The sequence below is a fragment of the Anguilla anguilla genome, chromosome 14, assembly GCF_013347855.1.
Source record: "Anguilla anguilla isolate fAngAng1 chromosome 14, fAngAng1.pri, whole genome shotgun sequence".
Taxonomy (NCBI): Eukaryota; Metazoa; Chordata; class Actinopteri; order Anguilliformes; family Anguillidae; genus Anguilla; species Anguilla anguilla.
In genome coordinates, this window is record NC_049214.1 from 4,825,632 (window position 1) to 4,848,609 (window position 22,978).

The following is a 22,978-nucleotide window of genomic DNA, read 5'->3' on the forward strand; positions in this document are numbered from 1 at the left end:
TGCCCTCGTCTTATTGGTCAGGAGCAACCTCTGGCCAATCAGGTGCTTGCAGTCCGGCTGCGCCATCTGCGCATGAGGTTCCTGCTTCTGCCGTAGCAACTGCGCAGCCCAGCTGGAAGACTGCGGTTTGTGAAGAAGCACATGCCTGTCTGCACTTGTGATGGAGGGCAGTGCAGCTTTGAGTAGGGGCCTGGCAATGAATTTGAGGATACCAAATTGGGAGGAAAAGCATGATGGAGATGATTAAGCACTGTTTTAAAATGAATCATTTCTCTCTCTCTCTCTCGCTCTCTCTCTCTCTCATTTTTCCTTCTCATACTCAAAGGGAGGTGACTCGCTCACTGAAGGACTTCTCTGCGAGCAAAAGGATGAACACGGGAGAGAAGGTGGGTACGGTGTGGCCCTCGTAGCGCCCCTGTGAAGCCTGCTGCCTGTGGTCGCCGCACAGGTGGCTCTGAAGGTCCCCAAAGGTGAACTGCGCCTCTGCAGTCTGTGTTAAAATGAAGGAGGGCGGGGCCAGTCAGCACCTGATTGGTGGACAGCCAGTCAGGTGGTCTTCAGGAGGTCTGTTGCCCTTACCAAAATTCTAATTTGAGGCTTCTTATTAATATTCATGAAGGGGCGTAGCCAAGGGATATATCAGCAGTGAAGGATGCTGTCCTTCGGCATGGAGCCTTGTGAATATTCATAAACTGTAATATGTCACCGGAAACTTCCGTAACCAGCTGGGACTTCACGGAGCAAGGAGCAGAGAGGACAGAATGAACGCAGGAGCTGACGAGAATCTGTGCCGTTACCTGCCGTTGACGATCGTCCCCTTTGTGCCGTTTGTCTCTGCAGACCACGATGAGAGACCTGTCCCAGATGCTGAAGAAGATGCCACAGTACCAGAAGGAGCTGAGCAAGGTGAGAGCAAGTCACATGACACACGGCGTCACTGCATTACATCACCTCATTGCATACAAGTTTGTCAGGCAGAGGGCCTTCAGGAAACTTTGGGCTTGCTCACGACGAGGCTTGGGACAGTGCTAGGTATTCCCAGCATACACTGCAGGATTTTTGGTTACAATTTAGCATTTTGATGATCTTGAGAAAATCCTGAGAAAACCTCCAGTGTTTGTACGATTCCTGTGCGCACCTGCCTCCTGTCGTTCAATGTGAGATGGCCAGGGATCGCAGTTTTCAATCGTAGCTCTTCTGATCCCGTTCTTAAGCTACTCTGGGACTCTCGCTAGTATATCAAGCTGATTTGATTTTGTCGCAAGTCAGTACGCATGGCTCATGTAGTGTGACCGTAGCCTGTGACTATGCGTGTAGCCTTAGCATTCCTAGGATGGGCATAACCAGAGACGGTCGTTAAATGTGAGATACTCTCCATTGTTAGGAGAAAGTCGTCTAATGTACACGAGGCAATACTATCCAGACACTGGAATGAATGGCCTCTTCTCATCTCCACATATTCTTCCAGGGTTGAGCTAATCTCTTGAAGAAGGAGGGTCTCTCAGATTTTGAATTACACTCTCACATCCACTTGATAATTGTCCTAGCTGCTGCCAGCAGGTCTCTGCTATGTTCCACTGGCGTGGAAAAGCATCAGTGAGAGAGCTCATGTTCCTTCTGCAACATCCATTCTAAACCAAAAACAGAATTTTATTAGTTTTCCTGCTGTACAGATCTCGACTCACTAACAGGTTCCTCTTAATGTGCATATCGTAGCATATGCTATTGCGGTTTTCCTTTAATTTAACCGTCTTGCCAAAAAAAAATTTACCCTCCAAAGGGATCGCTGGGGCAGTAGAGCTTTTTTTAAAATTTGGGGTCGAATTTGAGTTTACATTTGGAACCGTATACACCCACAGCTCTTGCAATGCGGCCAAGTTCGTTCTGGGGCAGACGCCGCAGAACCTGGGGGATTCTCTCTGTAGAGAAAGAGTGCGCGTCTGAAAGTCGCTGCTCAAACAGGCGCTAACGCTAACGTTAGCTTCCGGCTCCGCTTTATTTTGTTCCTAATGAGAGGGCCGCACTGCCCCCCCCCGGGGACTCCTCATTAATTATGTACGCTGATAGTCTACTGTAGATATACTGTAATCCCCTCCTATCCTTGGCCTTGATCTCCGACGCTGTGTTTTTATCCACCGGGCGCTCTCGTGCTGAATTTGATTTGTTTATATCAAGAACGTCGACGAGGCCGTCTAAATGTGATCAATTCAATTACGGGGAAGATCTCATTAGTGTCAGAGACCGGCCTCTGATAGCATGCCACAACAAAGGGTAACTCCCACTAGATTACGATAAGTGTGTGTGCGTGCATGCGTGCGTGTGGGTGTGTGTGCATGTGTGCGTGTGCATGTAGTGTGTGTGTGTGCATATAATGTGTGTGTGCGTGTGCATGTAATGTGTGTGTGCATAGAATGTGTGCGTGTGTGTGCATATAATATGTGTGTGTGTGTGTGTGTGTGTGTGTGTGTGTGTGTGTGTGTGTGGCGTGTAATGTTTCTGGGGCTCGCTGTAAGGTGACGCAGTGCTGATGTCACGGTGATGTCATCGGTGTTGACCCCGTGTTTCTCTGTGCGTCTGCAGTACTCCACCCACCTGCAGCTGGCGGAGGACTGCATGAAGCACTACCAGGGGACCGTGGACAAGCTGTGCCGTGTGGAGCAGGTGAGCACACCTGGGCGGGGCTTCACAGCCAATCACAACTGTCACCGTCCACTAAAAGAGGTTTTACAGGTCTCAAAAAAAACAGCACAGGGAAGGAAGACCAAAGGCCCCAAGGTCGGGTATAAGGACACTAACACAGTGCTGAACTTCACAGGAATCCAAGACAGGTCATCAGCCTTATCTGCAATCAGTCAGTACATCAATGGCTGTTTATTTTATGCAGCGCTCTTTATACGAACTTGTGTCACACACTGCTTCACAGTGAGTGTTTTCCAGAAGAAATTTAAAAAAACAACAGCAAAATCTATTTAGGCCAATGTGGGGGGGAAACTGGGAGATGTACCCGGACCTCTTTATTGATGTTGTGTTGAATTCCTGAAAATAGGGTGACACAAAGGCCTTCTCCCCCTCACACCCATCCCCCCCTCCCCCCCCCAGGATCTGGCAATGGGCACGGATGCTGAGGGGGAGAAGATCAAAGACCCCATGAGGGCCATTGTCCCCATCCTGCTGGACGCCAACGTCAGCACCTACGACAAGATCCGCATCATCCTGCTCTACATCTTCCTGAAGAACGGTAGGGGCGTGCGCACTACACAATAGATACTACACCCCATACAATAAACCACACACGCTACACAATACATAATACACCCCATACAATAAACCACAAACGCTACACAATACATACTACACCCCATACAATAAACCACACACGCTACACAATACATACTACACCCCATACAATAAACCACACACGCTACACAATACATACTACACCCCATACAATAAACCACACACTCTACACAATACATACTACACCCCATACAATAAACCACACACGCTACACAGCACATACTACACCCCATACAATAAACCACAGACACTACACAGTACATACTACACCCCATACAATAAACCACACATGCTACACAATACATACTACACCCCATACAATAAACCACAGACGCTACACAGCACATACTACACCCCATACAATAAACCACAGACACTACACAGTACATACTACACCCCATACAATAAACCACAGATGCTACACAGTACATACTACACCCCATACAATAAACCACAGATGCTACACAGTACATACTACACCCCATACAATAAACCACAGACGCTACACAGCACATACTACACCCCATACAATAAACCACAGACGCTACACAGTACATACTACACCCCATACAATAAACCACAGACGCTACACAGTACATACTACACCCCATACAATAAACCACAGACGCTACACAATACATACTACACCCCATACAATAAACCACAGATGCTATACAGTACATACTACACCCCATACAATAAACCACACATGCTGCACAATGCATGCTACACCCCATATAATAAACCACACACACTAGACAATATACGTTAAACCCCATTCAATAAACCACCGAAAAACCACCGAAATGCATCCATCACACGCATCATTACACAGCCCTTCTGGCCCCTCCCCCCCTGAGCCGACATCAGCCCAGCTCGTGCTCGTGTCATTTCCTGTCGCGCCCTTCACAGCGATGCCCATACCTAGCGCTGTGCCAGAGGGGACCTTGGGAGGCCATCTCAGAGCACACAGAGCTAATGTGCTCTAGCTCACAGCTCTTATGTAACACGAGAGGATGGCGCAGGTGACTGGCTCTGCCTCCATTCAAGGGCACACGCCTGTGTGTAAACATTATTCGCTCCATTATCCTCTGATTGTCATTACATCCTTTGACTTTCTCTTGTCAGTTTTTTTATGGAGGGGGGGGGAAAGGGGTTGGTGTACCCTGGTTCTATACGTCACCTGCTGTTGCAGAAACTCCTTTTGTTTGTTTTTGTAGGTTCAGATGAATCCCCTTTCAGTGTTCGCATTGTCTTGCGCAACTGATCGGGGTTTTTGATCATATTTTTTGCCTTGTGCTCTCTTTCTCTCCCTCTCCATCTCGGTTTGGTTTCTTTGCTTTACTGGCCTAACACATTTCAGCGTATGGCAAAAAGCTTTGCAGAAACAAACGCTGAAGGCATTAGACTAAGCTATGCAGAACCACATCGAAGGAGAAATCGATATGTCTGCTAGGGGTACATTAAAGAAGTGGAGATTAAATGAAATGTCTCAGGGGTGGGTTATATTAAATGAGGTTGCCTGTACTGCTGCGGAGGCACATTTTTACCGTGACCCGTCTCTCTCTCTCTCTCTCTCTCTCTCCTTGCGAGGCAGGGATCACAGAGGAGAATCTGAACAAGCTGATTCAGCACGCGCAGATCCCCCCGGAGGACAGCGAGATCATCACCAACATGGCCAACCTGGGCGTGCCCATCATCACAGACGTGAGGGCCCGTCTGTCTGTCTATCTGTCTGTCTGTCTGTCTGTCAGCCAGTCGGTCTACCAGTCTGTCTGTATGTCTGTCTGCCTGCCTCTTTGCCAGTCTGTCTGCCTGTCTGTCTGCCAGTCTGCCTGTCTGTCTGTCTGTGTGCTTGTCTGTCTGTATGTCTGTCTGACAGTCTGTCCGTCCGTATGTATGCATCTGTTGTCATTTCTGACTGTTACAAACTGTTTGTCCTATGAACTTTCTTTCCCACTAAACTGTCTGTCCCACTGTCTTTCCATCTCATTGTCTGTCTGATTTTCAGCTAAATGTGTTTCTTCTTGTTATCCATCTCCAACACTCAGTGCTCAGGTACTCCATATTCACATGTCCTGGCTGTTCAACCAGCTCGTATACTCTCCCCCTTTCAGTCCTGCCCTTATGTCTGTCTGTCTCACCGGCTCTCTGTCTGTCTGGTCTGGAGTCCAGCCTTGCCTCTTTGATTGGCCGGGCCATCTGACCGGCCAATCCGGAAGCGGTGTAAAATAGCTGTCCGACCAATCACGCGCCTCTCCCTCCCCGTGCAGTCCACCCTGCGCCGGGGCAAGAAGTTGGACCGCAAGGAGCGCGTGAGCGAGCAGACCTATCAGCTGTCCCGCTGGACCCCCCTGGTCAAGGACATCATGGAGGTCCGTCACCTGTTCCACCGGCTCTGTCTCTGTCTGCCTGTGTCTATGACAGCTCAGTCAACCCCGCAGATAGACCGTTTTTAAAAGCAATTCTTGGAACAAGGTTTTTCTTTTTTATGACTGCATGATTTGGTCAGTAATGCATTTCCTTGCTAATGTTCTGGGACCTGACATTTGAAATAATATCCTTGCATTTATATAGCACCTTTCCAAATGCTCAAAGTGCTTTACAGTGAGGGGGAACTCACCACACCCACCACCAATGTGCAGCACCCACCTGGGTGACGCACGGCAGCCATTTTGCGCCAGAAAGCTCACCACACATTAGCGAAGGTGGAGAGGGAGAGAGTGTATTTTAGCAAATTAAATCTGGGGATGGTTTTGGTGGAAGTTTGCGAGAGCCAGATCTGGGATTTTATGAAAGCATTTGAAAGAAGTGTATGACCCAGGTATGCCTGTCTGGGGTGCTCTGTGTGTCTGTACTGTGAAAGAGCTGACTAGCCTGTCTGTGCTGCAGGATGCCATTGAGGACAAGCTGGACACCAAGCACTACCCCTACATCTCCACCCGCTCCTCTGCTTCCTTCAGTACCACAGCTGTCAGGTACTGCGCACACACACACATGCACAAACACACACACACACACACACACACGCATGAACACAAACACCCTATACACACACACACATACAAACACGCGCACTCACGCACACACACACACACATACATACAGACGCACACTAACACACACGCATCCTACATACACATGCACTCTGCACACACAAATGCCCACGCGGTAAATACATACAGAATACACATGCGCATACACACATGTTAATATATCCCTTTCCCATGAATTGAAAATGAATGTATGTGTCATTTGACTATTACGTTTGACTATTGCAGCAGTAAAATTATTTTTGAAAACACTTCCATTTATCCTTAACACACGTGACTGAAATGTCACTGCTCAGTAAACAGGACGACCCTAACCACGGTCTCTCTCACACCTGAGTATGCCTCTCTCCTGCACACGGAGCATTTATGCGCCCTGACAGGGTCCCCCTGAGCAGCTGCGTTTGTGTGAAATTTTCGTGAACGCTAACTTTCTCCTCTTTTGACCTTCGACCTCGCCCCCCCCTTTCCGGCAGTGCCCGGTACGGTCACTGGCACAAGAACAAGACCCCCGGGGAGTACCGCACCGGGCCGCGCGTCATGGTCTTCATCATCGGCGGCGTGTCTTTCAGCGAGATGCGCTGTGCCTACGAGGTCACGCAGGCCAACGGCAAGTGGGAGGCCGTCATCGGTGAGTCGGCCACCAGGGGGCGCCACTGAGCGCACCGTCATGTTATAATGGGAGGGCAGGGAGATTTTCAGAGAAGATTTCCTATGTGCAGTCGTTCAACACGTTACACTTTTGCTCACAAAAAGCACCCAGAGACACTGAGCACTTAAACGGGTGTTTATAGAGTATTTCTTTTAACTGGGCAGGCATCATAAATAGACGCATGATACACAGTAGCCTAGGAGGACAGTGTAGATCACTGAGAGAAACGGCATATTCTGTAAATATATCTGTGACTCATTCTTACACATCCCCCAACTTTGACTTTTAATGAAATTCAGGGCTACTACCAAACCACAACTGATATGACCTCACCTGCAGATATTTACAGTACAGTAGCCTTGGCTACTACAAAACGTAAAGCATTTTATGGTTGCCGTGACTGCCAGCAAACCAACAGCCGTTAAAAGTTGTCATGGCTAATATTCTACTGCAGGTTTGTGACTTGATAATTAAAGGCTGGATGGTGGGTGGACGGGAGATTAGGAGTTAAGGAGGGGGGCTAATTGAGGTGACCCGCGGACAGGTCTGACACCATTTGTTTGAGATATGTGTTACCCGGCAACGATGAGTCAACAAGTGGAGTCAGTGCAGCCAGGTCATATTTAAATTCCCATCAACAAACTTCCAGGCAAGGAGACTGCACTCCTACAGTTTTACGTCAGTAGAGGCTCTGAAGGTACATTACATTCCGTTGGGTTTATTCTTCAGGTTAAAGATGGTTCCTCGTTACAGAACTGTGTCAGATACAGTGAGCTCCATTATTATTTGGGACAGGGACATATTTTTTGTGATTTTGCTCTGCACTCTGCAATTTTAGATATGTAATCAAATAATTAATACGTGGTTAAAGTGAAACGTGAAAATAGACACGTATATTATTTTAAACATCAATGATACGCAGGATTTTTAGTGGGGTTAAAGTGCACACAGCCATTTGAGCGAGGTCTACAGTGGTAATGTTTTAGCAAAGTGTCCTGTACCCTGAAAGGAACTGACCATTTTGAACACAGCCAGACATCTTGCAGCTAATGAAGGCCACAGTCATGTTTAATATCTTGTCCCAGTTCTGCGTATTTTCTGTCCTGTTCTGTCCTGCTAGCATGTGGGTGCTTTTAAAGAGGGTGTGGGGGAGGGGGGCTGTCTCATTTGTTTCCTGTGCGCTGTACGTTCGTTGTTTTGGATCTTGTTTCTGTGTTTCCTTTAAACTGTTGTTCTTGAATTCCAGCTGCTACGCATCTTTTCGTAAGTCTGTCCTGTTTGTGCGCTGCACCTGCGAGCGTGTGTGTGTGTGTGTGTGTGTACACATGCGCGCGTGTGAGGGCCTGTATGTGTAAAAGCCTGTGTGTGTGTGTGTGTGTGTGTGAGTCCGCGTGACAGAAAGCCTCAGTGTGTGAGCGCGTGCGTCCATGTTGTGTCTGCGCTCTGAGTCCTTTCTCTGTCTGGTGTCTTTGTCGGCAGTTTTCCGGGCCGTTGTCTGGCCTGCGCTGTGTCTGTCAGGCCCGCTCGCCCTAGCGGTGTCGCGCAGGCGCCGTTACTCGTGCTACGACCCGACCTCCGACCTCTAGCTCAGGATTCCGTGCCAATTCTGCATTTCCGTGTCTCTGAAGGAACTCTAAAGCCTTTCGTTAGCAAACTGTGTCTTTCACGGTAACATCTGCTATATGCAGACGAGAGAGTAATGTTGTGTTTCGGGGGTAGACTGCTCACCAATGTGTGTCAAAACACTCTGCAATAAGGAGACTCCTTAACTATGCGATGCTAGTAATGCTAATGCTAAAAGAGATTTAACTTTGAGCCTGAAGCATCATCACGGAGTCTAAGCTACGGCGGGCTCTTTAAAGGCATGAAGTCACGCACCAGAAACCTACAGCCCGCTGTAAATGAAAAGTGACGAGGGACATTCCGAATTCCGAAGATGTGCACCACTCACTATGCTATTAATAGCGGTTTGTGGCAAATTTGGCGATTTGTCGATAGCCTTGTTCCGTTCACATTCCAAAAGTCAGGATAACGATGCCTTTTGTGGAAGGGGTTAGGCTATCTGTGGGGCATTACTTTGAGGGTATGACTTGTTAAGGATGGAAGAGGATGTGAGATTTATTGCATTACAGGGGTACTGGGGGGGGGGGGGTGGGGGTGGGGGCGTTCACGACTGAAGGGATTGGGAACAGGAAGGTGATGTCACATCTGCGACAGGTGAGGGTGCTGAGAATTCGCCAGGTACAATGTTGGCGCTCACTTCCTTTTCCAAAGTTACCGCTGCAGAAGGGAGATGCCGTGGGCGCGGGTGAGGTGGGGGTGTGTTTTTGAGGGGGGTGCGGGTGGGGGTGGGGGTGGGGGCAGGGCAGGGTGAAAGGTGGGGGATGGAAAGCGGTTGTTTTGACACTCTGTAACCCAAAGACACCAGAGGTAAAAGGAAAAAGGACAAAGTGGCGTGGTGTGCCGATGAGAGAGGGATGAAGCGTGGAAAATGAGCGTGAAGCACACTTCTGTTCCTCCCGCAGGTGCCACCCACACGCTCACCCCCACCAAATTTCTAACGGACCTGCAGCACCCCGACTTCCGAGAGTCCACTAGGGTGTCCTTTGAGGACCCAGATCCCTCAGACGAGTGAGAGAGAGAGAGAGGGGGAGAGAGGGCGAAAAGAGAGAGAGAGCACACAGAAAAAAAAGTAAAGGCAGCCGTGCAAAGAAGCCCTTTCTGAACCCCAACAGCACAAGGGCCTTCTTTCCGTCCGTTGTTCCTCTGCAGCACCTCTTGCTGTTGCTCTGCACTTCAGGGATGGGCTCCCGGCCCCCCGCTGCACGGCCAGGTGGCCGTACCACGGCAACAGGCTCCTCCCCCACCCCCCACCCCCCCACCCCCGACAGGTCTCAGTGGCTGTGCCTCATACTGGCCCCTCACTGGCACTGGCTCCTCCCTCCCAGAGACCTTACTGGCCCCGCCTCCCACTGACCCAGTGCTGCAGGCCCCATTGTGAGGTCACAATGGGCACATAGAGTGCAGCTTGTAATTGGAAACCAGCCTTCTAACCCCCCTCCCCCCCCCCCACACACTCGATACTATACAGATGAGCTGATTGGCTACTGTTCAGCCTGCAGTCCTCAGCCCGGAAACCCCGCCTCCACAAACGACACGCGGCTGAGCCGACTGACCACTTGTCGGCCCGCAGTTTTCAGCCCACTCCCCCTCGCCCTCGCCCTCGCTAAGCGAACGAGGCTGCTGATTGGCTGCTCGTCAGCCTGCAGCCGGTGAAGCCTGTCTCCCATGGCCATGCAGCGCTAGCTCCTGACCCCATCCCTGTGGCTTCTCCATCGTCTCTGGCGGGTGGATTAAATTGCTCTTCCCCCCCCCCCGAGCCGTCCTCCTAGTCGCGCACCGCGCTGGAGAGATGGGGGGGGGGGCGGCTCCTTTTTTTTCATTTCCCTCCTCCAGACACCCATTATTTTCCTGCAGATTTAATCTACCCCTGAGATTCTTACGATGATATCGTTACGATTGTTATTACATTTGTCATTATATTTTGAGTTGTACCGCATTTATGGTTAAGGAAAGCGTATTGGTTTGAGCGATCACTTTTAAGAGTCAACGTTTGATTTCTAGGAAGGATTGTGTTTGTTTCAGTTATTATTTATCTTTTTTTTTTTTTTTAATTAAATATTCAAATCTTTCCACCCGCCTCACGCATTACACCCACTCAACCCACCAGACATCACGTGCCTACTTCACCCTGTACCTGTCCACAGGGGATAATCTTATACCTCTGCTCCGTAGGGGGAGGCCCAAAAATGAGATTTAAAAAAAAAAAGGATTTTTTGCGTTGGAATCACAGTTCTTTGTGAAGCCTTTAAAAGACGTGTCAGTAAAGATCAGGTTATTCTCCACGGGAATCTACAGTTCCAGCGTGACACCTCTGCAGACATTTCACATGGGTGATGTAGTGATGCTCACTTGATATGCTTTAGCGAAAAATAAATAAGTAGACAGTTTAAAAACGGAATTTCACCGACTACACATCCTAAATATGCCCCACCTACACATGTGAACCTTCATCAGGTAGGCATGTTTACCTGCAGTTTGTTTAGACATGGCCCAGGTGGTGGTCCACCTGTGTCTAGGCCCTTCTGCACAAACTGAATTATAAAGAGGACTATGAAGTCCTTCGCCCTCGTTCCATTGCTAAATGTAACAGGAACTGTCCATATCCCTGAAAGTGTGTTAGATTACTTATTTTCTTATTATTGCTTATGTGCATAAGGCGTACACCTTTGTCCAGGCTAGAGCTTTATCTGTTACAGTGTGGAAGACAATTAGAACAAGTACAATGCAGTGCTTAGTATCCCATGAGAGCAGACAGGCCTTGTCCTTCACTGCATATAAAAACTCCATGGGCCAATCAAAAACATGCACCAAAATCTAAATATCAGAAAAAGAAAAAGAGTCTCATTTTGTAAAACAATTCTCCCCTCATTCTTGCATACTTTTGGCAGGCCTAGTCACACACATTTAGTTTAGTTTAGTTTAGTTTATTTGACAAAATTAAAATACATGTATCAAAAAGACTTGCATGTGAAGAAATTGTCAAGGATAACACGAAATGTCCTTGATGTTCCATCAGCCATAGCAAGATAATATCAGGCTTCAAAATCACATTAAAATGTTCAGAGTTAATTCAACTCTTACGGAGTTGGAGTTCCTGTGGTTCCAGAGGTACTCTGTTTAAAAATTTGTTGATTTTACACTGAACATTTTGTTGTATACTCGGGTTCAAGAGGTCTGTTTAGCCATGCATATCAGTACACTCCCTGTCAGAAGTCTGCTAAAGCTATATCGTATTGATTTTTGAATTTCTGTTCTCTTTGATTTTTTTATTATCATTATTTTTCTCAGTAAAACTGTATCACCATGTGCAGTATGTTGTGCTGTAGCACATACTGTCACATTGAATGCTTCCTGTACAACAGAAGCCATTTATTTATTTTTATAAAGAAAAAAAACTTCACAATTATTTCTGTTGGGTACGGTATATTCTTACTCTTCGAATTGCCATTGAAGGGTGATGTTGGTGCGTTTGTTACGGTCGACACGCCAGTGGTTGGCAAAGCTGCGTGTTTTGGGCTTTTTTGGGGGGGGAAGGGAGCTCCTCTGCAGTGGGGCAAAGCCAGGCAAGGCTAGTCTGTTTCTGTGGACTTGCCTCATTCTGACTAAACTGCTCTAATCTTATAATTTAAAAATAGAAAAGTTATCACACCAATTTTGACAAAAATTATTTTGTTTGTCCTTAAACCTTGGGACTGAATTTATTTGAGCAGCGTGTGCTATTCGTTTAGCAGGCGCTGTGCATAGTGAATAATGCAAGTGAAAACACGCAGATTTGTTACGCCAACAAACCGTGGATTTAAAAGAAGACTATGAGCTGTGTTAGATGGGTACAAGGACCGAAGCAAACTTTGACCTGCCTGTTAATTGCAATCCACAAGCCGTGTGAGTTACGCGTCTCTGGGGAAGGACTGGACTACCACCAGCCAACCGGCTTGCGACAATTAAGCAGGTCAAACATTTGTTTCTCTCCGCCCCTAGAGCCTGATGTACTGTAGCAGAAATGTGTCTTCAGCTCCAGACCCAAATGAAGTCAATGCGCACAATTTTCCTGCTCTTTGTTTGTCGCATATTTTTTTTAAGTTTCATTTTGCTAGGAGAAACAGGCCACGGTTGAACATGGGAGAGACGCCTGTTCTTTTTTTCTTTTCTTTTCTTTTCTTTTTTTCTTTGTTAAATATTCTGCAGTGTCCAACATTGAACGTGTGCTGCTGTGGACTGATGTTTGCATGAACTGTAATCAGTGCGCCAACATGGTCTGAAGTCACGCACCCATCGCATCATAATGGCCGAGCCCTGGCGGAACTTGCTGATGTCATCGTGAATATCACAGCTGTGACTGCGACATTGGAGAATGATGACATCACAAGCCCGTCATGACATCGCAAACTGTGACATCACAAAGCTTACATGTGACACATGCAAAGATATTTTTCAGGAGTCCATAAACAACAATGTTGACATCACCCAGAATGGAGCTTTTTTTTGTTTTTGTGCCTTTGGTAGTAGTGTTTGCATGCAACTGAATACGCTATCTTTTGTATTAGTTGGCAGTTGATCGACTAACAGATTTTTCCAGATATCACTCAGCCCTGTGAATTCATGACCAGCAATGAATCTCATTGATCAGTTACTTCTCACTAACTGGTACAGCAATACCAAAGTATGAGAATGCTGTGGTTTTTAAATTTTTATTTATTTATTTTGTTCTGGTTTGACATAGTTACGCATTTTTTCTTTTATGAACATTAAAATTTTGGGGGAAACGCGTGAAACAGCTGAAAACACATTTTAGGCGTGGCGGATTGATTGGACGTGTCTAAAATGCGTGTTTCTCTCTCTCTGTCCCTGTCGATGCTCCATGCAGGATCCACCCACATCTTCACTCCGACCGGCCTTCTCCACGCCCTCAAGGCCATGAACAAACCAGACGAGGAGCAGACGAGCTAAAAAAACGCCAATCACCTTCTCTCGCCCCCTGACCCCGCCCCTTTCACCTGAAACCCCGCCCCATTCCAGCCCACCCCCTCCCAGTCCCCCTTCCTCTTATATTAAATGTGTATGCATCTTGCTTGAAATAAAAACAAAAAAAACTTGACAGCACTGATATACAAAAAAAGTTGAAACAACAACAAAAAAATAACATTGCAAGTATTCTCATGTTTTTCATTGGATGCAAATAATGACGATGATTATAATAATAATATAATAATAGTAAAAACAGTTAAATATCTTAAGGCCAATTTAAAAAATAAAAAAAACCAAAAGTACCAAATGTAACATTGTATGCTATGAAACCTTGCTAGAATGTGTAAAAGATAGAGATTTTGTTTGTTCGTTCCTTCAGTTTTCTTTGATGGTGTATCATTTTTATTGGTGATGCGTGGAAGGGGGAGGGGTGGTTTGATTGCTGCCAAGGTCACTAGAGGGTTGCTAAGACAACGGCTGCATTCTCCTCTCTTCTGAAAGGCCTGCTTCTGCGTGTAATCAGAGTCTGACGTAAACAATGGCTAGGACAAACTTTTTGTGACTTTTTTTTTTTTTTTTTTTTTTAAACTGAAATGTCCTGATTAAACATGGTGGACAAAATTCTGGGCAGTTTGATTGGCCCATTTAGTATGCAAGCCTAACATGGCTAGAACGGCGAACATAATGTGCGGCAAGTCCTGCTTCCTTAGTCTACTGCATTTCAGTTAAGCCTAGGATTTTTAGTGGTTCCACTTGAATGCAGTAACACGATCGTAACTGAATAACTGACACCTCCACTGGATCTTCACGACGCTGTTCACAATCCCGTTCTGGGTGGCGATCACACGTCTCTGGCTTGCATCTCGTGTCCTTATATTAGCTGTGTGGTGTTTTGGAGACTGGATGCATCATCTCTCAGGAGTCTGAGCAGGTTGCGCGGGCGTGAAGCGCGCAGACCCCGTCACCTGACACGAGACCGACGCGTGCGAAGGAGCTCGCGCGGCTGGAACCCAGCTTTGGGTCTTCGGGTCTTAACGTGGCGCGGTACAGACCCGGGCCCTGGGGTTTCGGTGACCCTGAAACAAGAATGTCGCCGTGTGGCCTGTAAGTGCTCCAAAATAAATCGGATAAGCCCAGGGCCCCGGTCGTGGCCCCATTGACCGCATTCGGCAGGCCAGCTCTTTCTCCGTCGCAACGAGAAACGGAATGAGAGACGGTCCGCGCGCGTCCCGTGGCGAGACTTTTGGGAGCCTGGCACCGCAGGCACGTCTCGCACCCTGTCCCAAAACAGGCTCACCAACACCAAACACCGGGGAGAAATTTATTTTTTTAATTAAAAAAAAAAAGGGGAGCAGGACTGCCGGGACGGTCTGAGGCGTCCAGTTTAGAGGCAGAGAGCGATGCCGTTGATTAGCTGCAGAACCAGAACCAGAACCAGAACCAGAACCAGAACCAGAACCAGAACCTGACCCAGGCGCGGCAGCCGTCACCCCTCCTCCTGCTTGTGACTGGAAGTGTTTATTCCGCACACTCGTTTTTTGAAGACTTCTTCATGTTTTTAGTGTCAAAAAGGCCATTGCTTGCGAACATTTAATGAATACTTAAAAAAAAAAGGGCCAGGTGTATTTCAGTATTGTATTTTCGTCCGACTAGGTCTTATCATTGGTTTTAGTAACTCCGTTAAAAACCATGCACTGAGTAGCGTGTTGTGTAGATCCCATACTTTGGTGTTTTAGCGTCTCCCTGTTACTGGTGATAATCTCTTGACTGTGAAGTAGTAACTCATTTCCTTTGAAGATGCCAATGTGAATCCTCTCTGTGTTATTGATGTCGTAGCCGTAGTTGTAGTGGTCAACGAGGATAACGAAGAAGAAAATAATAACTCCTGCTTATCTTATCTTTTTGTTAGTCCCTTTGTTTCTCTTCTTGGCGCAATGTTAAATCTTCCACTGGTGAAAGGCTTTGCAAATCAATGTATCTTCCCCCCATAATTTCATTTCATTGTTTTCTTTTCTCTTCTTTTTCTTTTTCTGTTCTTCCTCTGGGGAAATTGGCTGTACACTGCACTATGCCTCTCTGTGATGCAAATGCTTCTTCAGGGTTCTCCTTTTGAGTTTTCGTTTTACTTCAACTTGTATAGCATTCACTGTGTCTGTCTGACTGATTTACAAAGTTATTTATCAGAGAGAGAGATATAAATAAATTAAAGGTAGTCTGTCATAAATCTGTTTAAGTTATTGGAAATTCTATGTTTGCGAGTGTTGAAGCACAAACAAAAAGTACTCCATATGTACCGCTGTCTAATAAATTGACTTCCAGTAAAAGTAGATCTTGGATCGGTAGGTTTTTAATGTGATAACCTTATCTGTCTTTCAGCCAGATTGTCAGATTATGTAGCTTTATCCAGGTCCATTCTCAAAAGTACAGCTAATTGTGTTGGTAGGGGGCTTATTCTGTCCTTGAGTCCACATTTCCTGTGTTTTTACACACACAACCCATTTTAAAGCTTAGCTGACATGAACATAAGAATGTAAGGGAGGAAGAGGCACCAGGACTTTGGGAGCTGAATTCACATTGGTCCCTTCCTCTGAGTTATAGACTGGATACCAGCTCCAGGTAAGCATTTGTCCCTTGATACAATCAACACATTTACAACACATTTAGCAACAAATGCTTGACTAATATCAAAGGCTTAACCTTATTCTAGCCATTTTTCAAGGAGCTGAACACAACTGTGAACTTGCCTCATCCCTCAGACTTACCTGTTTTCCTAACCCTAGCTGAACCCTAATTAGGGTTAGTCCCATCTGCATGAGAACTTCCTTAATTGTTTCTACTTTTTTTCCCACTTTTTGGATGCAAGACTATAGTCTGCATTTTTCTGTTTTCCACTGAAACACATTTTTCATCATAAATTTCTTCAAACACGTCTTAATTTATTTCAGGGCAGTTGTTAAATTAATATCAATTCCTATTCGTTTGCGTCAAAGACGATATAACGTTTTATTTTTCACTTTTTGGATGTAAGCTATTTAGACTAGTCTTACATATTTTGTTGGCTGGACCGCAACAGCGGGGCCAGCCCTATAAACGCAAATGTCTGTGACTGACTGACTGAGTGATGAAGTTACACCATTGGTCGGCCTGTCCAACCATATACTAGGTTTTGTCCTGGTCTTGTTTTCCATTGAAATGCATTCTAAATCATACATTTTCTTAAAACACATTTCCTTGCATTTATCTCACCATGGTGCTTAAAGATGAATGGAATGGCATGTAAATGGAATTCCAGTGCCAGTACTTCTGTCCACGCACAGGCATGTGCTTAATCAAACATTTTCCAGGGCGTACAAGGAAGCCCCTCCCAATATTGGTTATAAGTAGGTACACACAAGGCAGGTCTGAATATCTGTTTAAACAAGACCAGGTTAAAACCTAGTATGTGGCTGGACCTAACACACGTGATCCGGCCGACCAATGGTGTGACTTCATAACTCGACAGACCAATGGTGTAACTTCATCACTCACTCAGTCAGTCACAGACATTTGCGTTTGTAGGGCTGGCCCCGCTGTTGCAATCCAGCCTAAAACACGCCTTACTTAGGTAACAGTGCTAGAACAGGTCCATAAATAGCCGGAGTCTGAATAGGGCCAGTTATATTTCCACCAGGCAAGTCACAAAAACGAAAGCATTTGTCATCATTTTCAGGAAAACAGGGTTGCTACAAAGTTTATTTTGTACAAAGCATGATCTGATTTGATTTTGTTTTTTTTTTAGTTCTGTTACAAAAATATAAAGAGGTCTGAGAAAAAGCGATTAAAAAAATACAATCTTCCAAAAAAAGAGACTATTCATACTTTCTCATTGCTTCGCGTCATTACAAAAAATGCTACTCACAGCTAAATTTAGAAATAATTCCTATTTTTCAGTAACTAATTCACAGTACATTTCTCAATAGGAAGATACAGCAAAGTATTGACTAAAAAAAAGCAAAAAGGTTACGGAAGGAACTAATAATTTAATAGTAAGAAACAACACGGCCTAAAATGGCCATTCATGCTACGCCAATCCTAGATTTTAAACATTTTAAACATTTTAAACAATAAATCAATAAATCCCAGAACCTAAGCTGGCATCTGTGGGATCCTCCAGGCCTGCAAACAGTTATTAATGTTGAACATAATGCATTATTAAGGGTGTATAACACAGTTATTAACACGTCATTGGCATTTCTAACTGTCAGGCAAACCTCGATAAGCTATCCCTTAGATACGTTAAAACCTGAGATATTGCAGGAATGAATATTAATTCTCCTTCCCGTCACCTTATAGGGCCTCACTTTTAAATTAAAAAGGAAAGAAGAGGATTTCTCAAAAATGAAATTATAAATAAATAAAAAAATCACAGTACCTTTTCCTGCTTTCACACCCTCATGGAAAAACTCATGTTTTTACGATTCACCACAACACTTTGGGGAAAGCACTGTAGCCGTGGAGACGACAGGGGCAGAACAGGCGACCCTGAGTCGGGAGCAGCACTGCACTGCACAGCACGTCCACTCATGTGCTCGCAGGCGCCCTCTGGTGGTCAGCGGAGGTAGGACTGTGTGAGCACCCCCTGCTGGTGGAGCCCAGAGGCGAGGGAGCGGGCGACGGTCCGCGAGGCCGCCCTGACGCCACGCGCCGCCTCGATGGCGCGGCTCAGGGATTGGCTCAGGCCGCGGTTATCGGCCGAGAGGGAGCGAGCGTGCCGGCGGCCCCCGCCCGTGCTCCTGGCCGCCGCTGAGCCGGCGCCGCCGTCCGGAGAGAGGTAGAGAGGCTGTAGGGACGAGGGAAGTGCCTTCAGCGCAGGGCTGGAGACATACCTGCAGGGACAAAGACACATCTCACAATACAACTTAAGTGCAGGTGAGACCAAGACTACCAGACCTTAGTGCGGGGGTCCTCAATCTTATCCAGAAAGGGTGCAGGCTTTCAATCCAACCAAGCAGTAACACACCTGATTCTACTAATCAACCCCTAGACTTTTTTTGCTAAGGACCTTGATAAGTAGAGTCAGGTGTGTTTCCACTTGGTCGAAACAAAAGCCTGCACCCACACCGGCCCTTTCTGGATAAGACTGAGGACCCCTGCCTTAGTGTATGAATACCCATGGGACAGAGGCTACCACACCTTCACATGTACAAACCCATAACACTCCTAAGAGCATACATATGCTGCAGGGACAGCGAATGTAATACCTTCGAATATATACATCTAGAGGCCCGAACCGGATATACAGTAAGATGCAACTTAGAGTATAAATAAGTGTTTGGGATGATAGCCAGTAATATGGAACGGCCAACTACATGCAGCCGCAGCTGCGTTCATGCGCATTCCGCACTTCTGATTTGGGAGAATGTAAGAATCCTCCTCCCCCAAATTTCAGCCCCCATAATGAGCGCTGCCCTAATTTCTGGCACTTTGCCAAATGGATTGAATTAAGCAAATTAGGAACCAGTTCTATGGGTCTAGTAAAGTAGACCAGAGAAGAGAAAGATTAATTCTGCGCTCTAATACACACACAATCAAACCTCTGTTCCAACATAGCTCCACCCACTTTATTTGTGATTGGCAGGAGAGGTAACCAGGCAACCCGGGCCGAACCGCGTTAGTCGGGCAGGAGTACTCACAGCACCGACGGGCAGACCGGCACACACGGAACCACAGGCACGCTGCCTGGCGCCGGAGGAGGCGGAGCCGCTGCAAAGAACACGCCTCCAGCCTTGAGAGCCGAGTCCATTGGCTGGCTGCCTCGCAGGGCGGAGACTCCGTCTGTTTGAAAGACACGGTCAGTAGGGATGTCACTGTTCATTGCGCGGGTGACTCCTGCTGGATTGTGCATGAGGATTGTGGATTCTGAGCGCGTGCGTGAATGGTTCTCCTCCGCCTCTGCTCTGCGTGTGCGCGGATCGCAACCGAGGAGTGAGAAGAAGCTGGCAGGCGTGTGTTCTCGGGGGGAGAACCGCAGATTGTCTTCACCTTCCCGAGCCAGCAGCAGGGGCTGCACATGAGCACGCTTGTTCATAAACTGGACATTCCAAATTTTATTTAAAATTGTTTTTTAAAATTTTTATTATGTAATGGACTGACTAAAAAAGTAGAAGGGGTGGGGCTTCATATAAAGGGCAAGGCCTCACCTGGCTCGGTGACTCCGCCCCAGCCTGACCCTCGGCACAGAGGACAGCGGGAATGGGGGAGGACTCGGACCGAGGCTGAGGTACCCCCTGACGGAAACTTCCCTGAAGGACGAGACAGTGTCAGCACAGGGGCCGAGGTGGATCGGGAGAGAGACACTAGCAGAGGCCAGAGGCAGTGAATGCATCAGTAGTCATCAGTGACCTTTGACATCATGGACATCAGTAAGCAGGAAATATGGGTGTTTTTGTCTACATGTAAAAGCATGAGAATGACCCTCTTGTTTTATTTGAATTTTTTCATATTCACAGTTTTCTGGGATAGGTAAAGCACAGAGGGGATATTTTTCTGCTTTCCCCAACAGATAAAAATGTTTTAATGGATTTTAGACAAGGTTTCCACATTTACCTGAGGTATGCCATCAATTCAAGGGTTTAAAGAGATCCTTCGAGGAGCCCTATTGCCTCAATTCAAAGGCCCAATAAAGGAACATTTACAGTAGGACATATACACGTTGTGGTCCATAAATAAAGAAATAAAGAAATCGCCTTAATATCCCTCAGAATAAAATCTTTCTCTGGATCAGTTCTTTAAGGTCCAATCGTACCACCCAACAGCTTTGAACGCAGACTATGTTCCAGTATCAGATTATAAAGGTATAATTTATCCAAGACATTGACAGCAAGATGTCTTTGAAGATCATCAGCAGTATAACTCAACCAAAAAAATGAAAGCACTTCACAGCAACCCATGTCAGAATTTAGTATGACGTTTTGAGGGTCACGGGAGTCCTGGATAAGAGGCGGTTACCATAGTGACAGTTCGGACAGGTTCCGTTTCGGCTGTTCCGGATTATGCTGTCATTCTCCTCACCGCCTACAGGGGGCGTCAGTCTGTACAGCTTCCCTGGAGAGTAAATATAAAAATACATAATGCAGTTCACTGTACAGCCTGTCACTTTATAATTTTATACTTTCACTGTGTTTTTGGCTGGATCGCAACAGCGGGGCCAGCCCTACAAACACGAATGTCTGTGACTGAGTGAGTGATGAAGTCACGCCATTGGTCGGCCGGATCACATGTGTTAGGTCCAGCCATATACTAGGTTTCAACCTGGTCTTGTTTTCCTTGTTATACAAAATAAGTTGTAATGTAAAGTGTACAGTAATGTCTTGTGAAGAAAAATGTACTGTAACATGATTTAAAACGTAGCGCACTCTATTGTAACAGCGTGTATACAGGCCGCTGCTTACTTGTGTAGGGTCCTCTGTGCATCACAGCTTCAGGACGAGCCTTCCTCTGCCCTCCACGCGCTGCAGAGGATTCTGGGATACGCCTGGAGGACTGTGCTTTGGGGACAGACTGGGCATCCTCAGAATCAGTGGCTGGAGATGGCATCACACACAACACAAATCGCATGCTGTGTTACCCAATGCAAGGCAGGCAGGAAATACAGAAAGCACACAAGTGTGTTTGAACTAAACGGGGGGTGCGTAAATGTACAATATGCCACAGATGGATGAACAGAGAGACTCGACAGAGAGACCACTAGACAGACAGATTACACAGACAGTCAGACAGACAGACAGACAGACAGACAGTCAGTCAGTCAGTCAGTCAGTCAGACAGACAGACAGACTGCACACAGACAGATAGACAGTCAGTCAGACAGACAGACAGACAGACTGCACACAGACAGATAGACAGTCAGTCAGTCAGTCAGACAGACAGACAGACAGACTGCACACAGACAGATAGACAGTCAGTCAGTCAGTCAGTCAGTCAGTCAGACAGACAGACAGACAGACAGAGGGAGGGGGTCGACTCACTGACGTCCAGCTCAGGCCTCCGCTGTGGGACGGAGGCCGACCTCTTTCTGGGGGAGGGCCTGGGAGGGCCCCTCCTTTTCTGCGCCTCCTTCTCCCGCTCCTTCTTTCCACTCTCAGACTCCTTCCCCCCTCCACTGTGCCAGCACTGAGCTGACCTGAGAGACAGAGAGAGGAAGAGAGAGAGGAAGACAGAGAGAGACAGAGAGAGGAAGACAGAGAGAGACAGAGAGAGGAAGACAGTGAGAGACACAGAGAGACAGCACTCTTAGAGCAAAGACACTAGACTAAAATGCTCTTTATTAAATGGTTGTCAAAAAAACACATTATTTCGATAATAAAAGCAAGAAAGAAAAATAATTTTAATGCACAGAGGAGGAGGGAGACAAATGGGGACATACATTCCATCAGTAGAGAGAGAAAGAAGGAGGGAGTGAGAGATAATGTACTGCATGTATTCTCACAGATCAAGCTAGAAACAGTCCACCCAGAAAGGAGTTATGTGTGACAATCGGGGACAATGATTAATATGACTGCAGAGCATACGCCATCTTCCCATGCAAATTTCCAAAACGTTGTAAAAATGAACACGAGATATCAAGTATAAAGGAAAAAATAATGGCAAATGTAAAGGGCGAACAATAGAAAATATATCATATGCATCCAATATATGACTTTTAAATGGTGTCAATAGACACAGGAATCATGGTCTGATATCAGAGGGAAAATTGTCCGCAAAGCCATCTGTTTCCTCCTCCTGCTGAAAGACTTGTACCTGGTGTTGGTATCGATGCCGTGAGGCTGTCCTGCCTCCTCCGAGGCTGAAGGGGGCGATCTAATGTGGCTTGGCGAGTTTGAGTGCCTGAGACTGTCCTCCAGTCGCTCTTTCAGCCTGGTGACCTCGGCCTGCAAGGACTGGATGGCCTCACTGAGGAATGAATGGTCAGAAACAAATGTGAGTTGCCAGCACAACCACAGACTGCCGTAACTACTGACTTCCTTAACTACTGAGCTTCGTAACTACTGACCTCCATAAAATCTCAAAAGACACGAACCTCCTTAACCACTGACTTCCTTAATTACTGACCTTAACTACCGACCTCCACATCCACCGACACAACCTTACATTACACCCATCACGTTCCTTCTAATCTTTCCCAAAATGGATAACACACAAAACGCTACGATGCCATTTGTGTTTCTTCAGATTGCTTTTCTCTCGTCTTAGATCATGATGCAAAAAACAAAAACTAGGAATTGGTGAGAGGTGCATTTCCAAGTAATGCGATTGCTCTGACCGCATTGATTTTTATTTTATTATTTATTTTTTTACTGCGGTGGAACCTTGGGTCCAGTGCTACCAGCCCGGTTGCTGAGATAACCCGGGG

At 46.5% G+C, this 22,978-nt stretch overlaps 2 protein-coding genes across 3 annotated transcripts in view; one reads left to right on the forward strand and one right to left on the reverse strand.

Annotated features, from left to right (window-relative positions):
* The window catches only part of stxbp1a (syntaxin binding protein 1a), a 43,935-nt gene extending 29,766 nt beyond the window's left edge, over nucleotides 1-14,169 (forward strand). Inside the window, exons 11-20 of one of the 2 annotated variants that reach the window (XM_035391107.1) lie at nucleotides 326-386; nucleotides 841-906; nucleotides 2,581-2,661; nucleotides 3,100-3,238; nucleotides 4,895-5,004; nucleotides 5,571-5,672; nucleotides 6,190-6,275; nucleotides 6,824-6,978; nucleotides 9,525-9,691; nucleotides 13,487-14,169. In XM_035391107.1, the coding sequence (XP_035246998.1) occupies nucleotides 326-386; nucleotides 841-906; nucleotides 2,581-2,661; nucleotides 3,100-3,238; nucleotides 4,895-5,004; nucleotides 5,571-5,672; nucleotides 6,190-6,275; nucleotides 6,824-6,978; nucleotides 9,525-9,634 (910 nt within the window). In that variant the 3' untranslated portion in view covers nucleotides 9,635-9,691; nucleotides 13,487-14,169. The remainder of the gene's footprint in view (nucleotides 1-325; nucleotides 387-840; nucleotides 907-2,580; nucleotides 2,662-3,099; nucleotides 3,239-4,894; nucleotides 5,005-5,570; nucleotides 5,673-6,189; nucleotides 6,276-6,823; nucleotides 6,979-9,524; nucleotides 9,692-13,486) is intronic. The other variant, XM_035391108.1, reaches the window with a different exon arrangement.
* A 3,001-nt stretch (nucleotides 14,170-17,170) lies between these two features.
* Nucleotides 17,171-22,978, reverse strand: part of akna (AT-hook transcription factor) — a 28,652-nt gene continuing 22,844 nt past the window's right edge. Inside the window, exons 17-23 of the mRNA XM_035391560.1 lie at nucleotides 22,366-22,518; nucleotides 21,594-21,748; nucleotides 21,018-21,149; nucleotides 20,575-20,670; nucleotides 19,767-19,868; nucleotides 19,260-19,401; nucleotides 17,171-18,452 (exon numbers count right to left, since the gene is read on the reverse strand). Coding sequence (XP_035247451.1) covers nucleotides 18,176-18,452; nucleotides 19,260-19,401; nucleotides 19,767-19,868; nucleotides 20,575-20,670; nucleotides 21,018-21,149; nucleotides 21,594-21,748; nucleotides 22,366-22,518 — 1,057 coding nt within the window. The 3' untranslated portion in view covers nucleotides 17,171-18,175. The remainder of the gene's footprint in view (nucleotides 18,453-19,259; nucleotides 19,402-19,766; nucleotides 19,869-20,574; nucleotides 20,671-21,017; nucleotides 21,150-21,593; nucleotides 21,749-22,365; nucleotides 22,519-22,978) is intronic.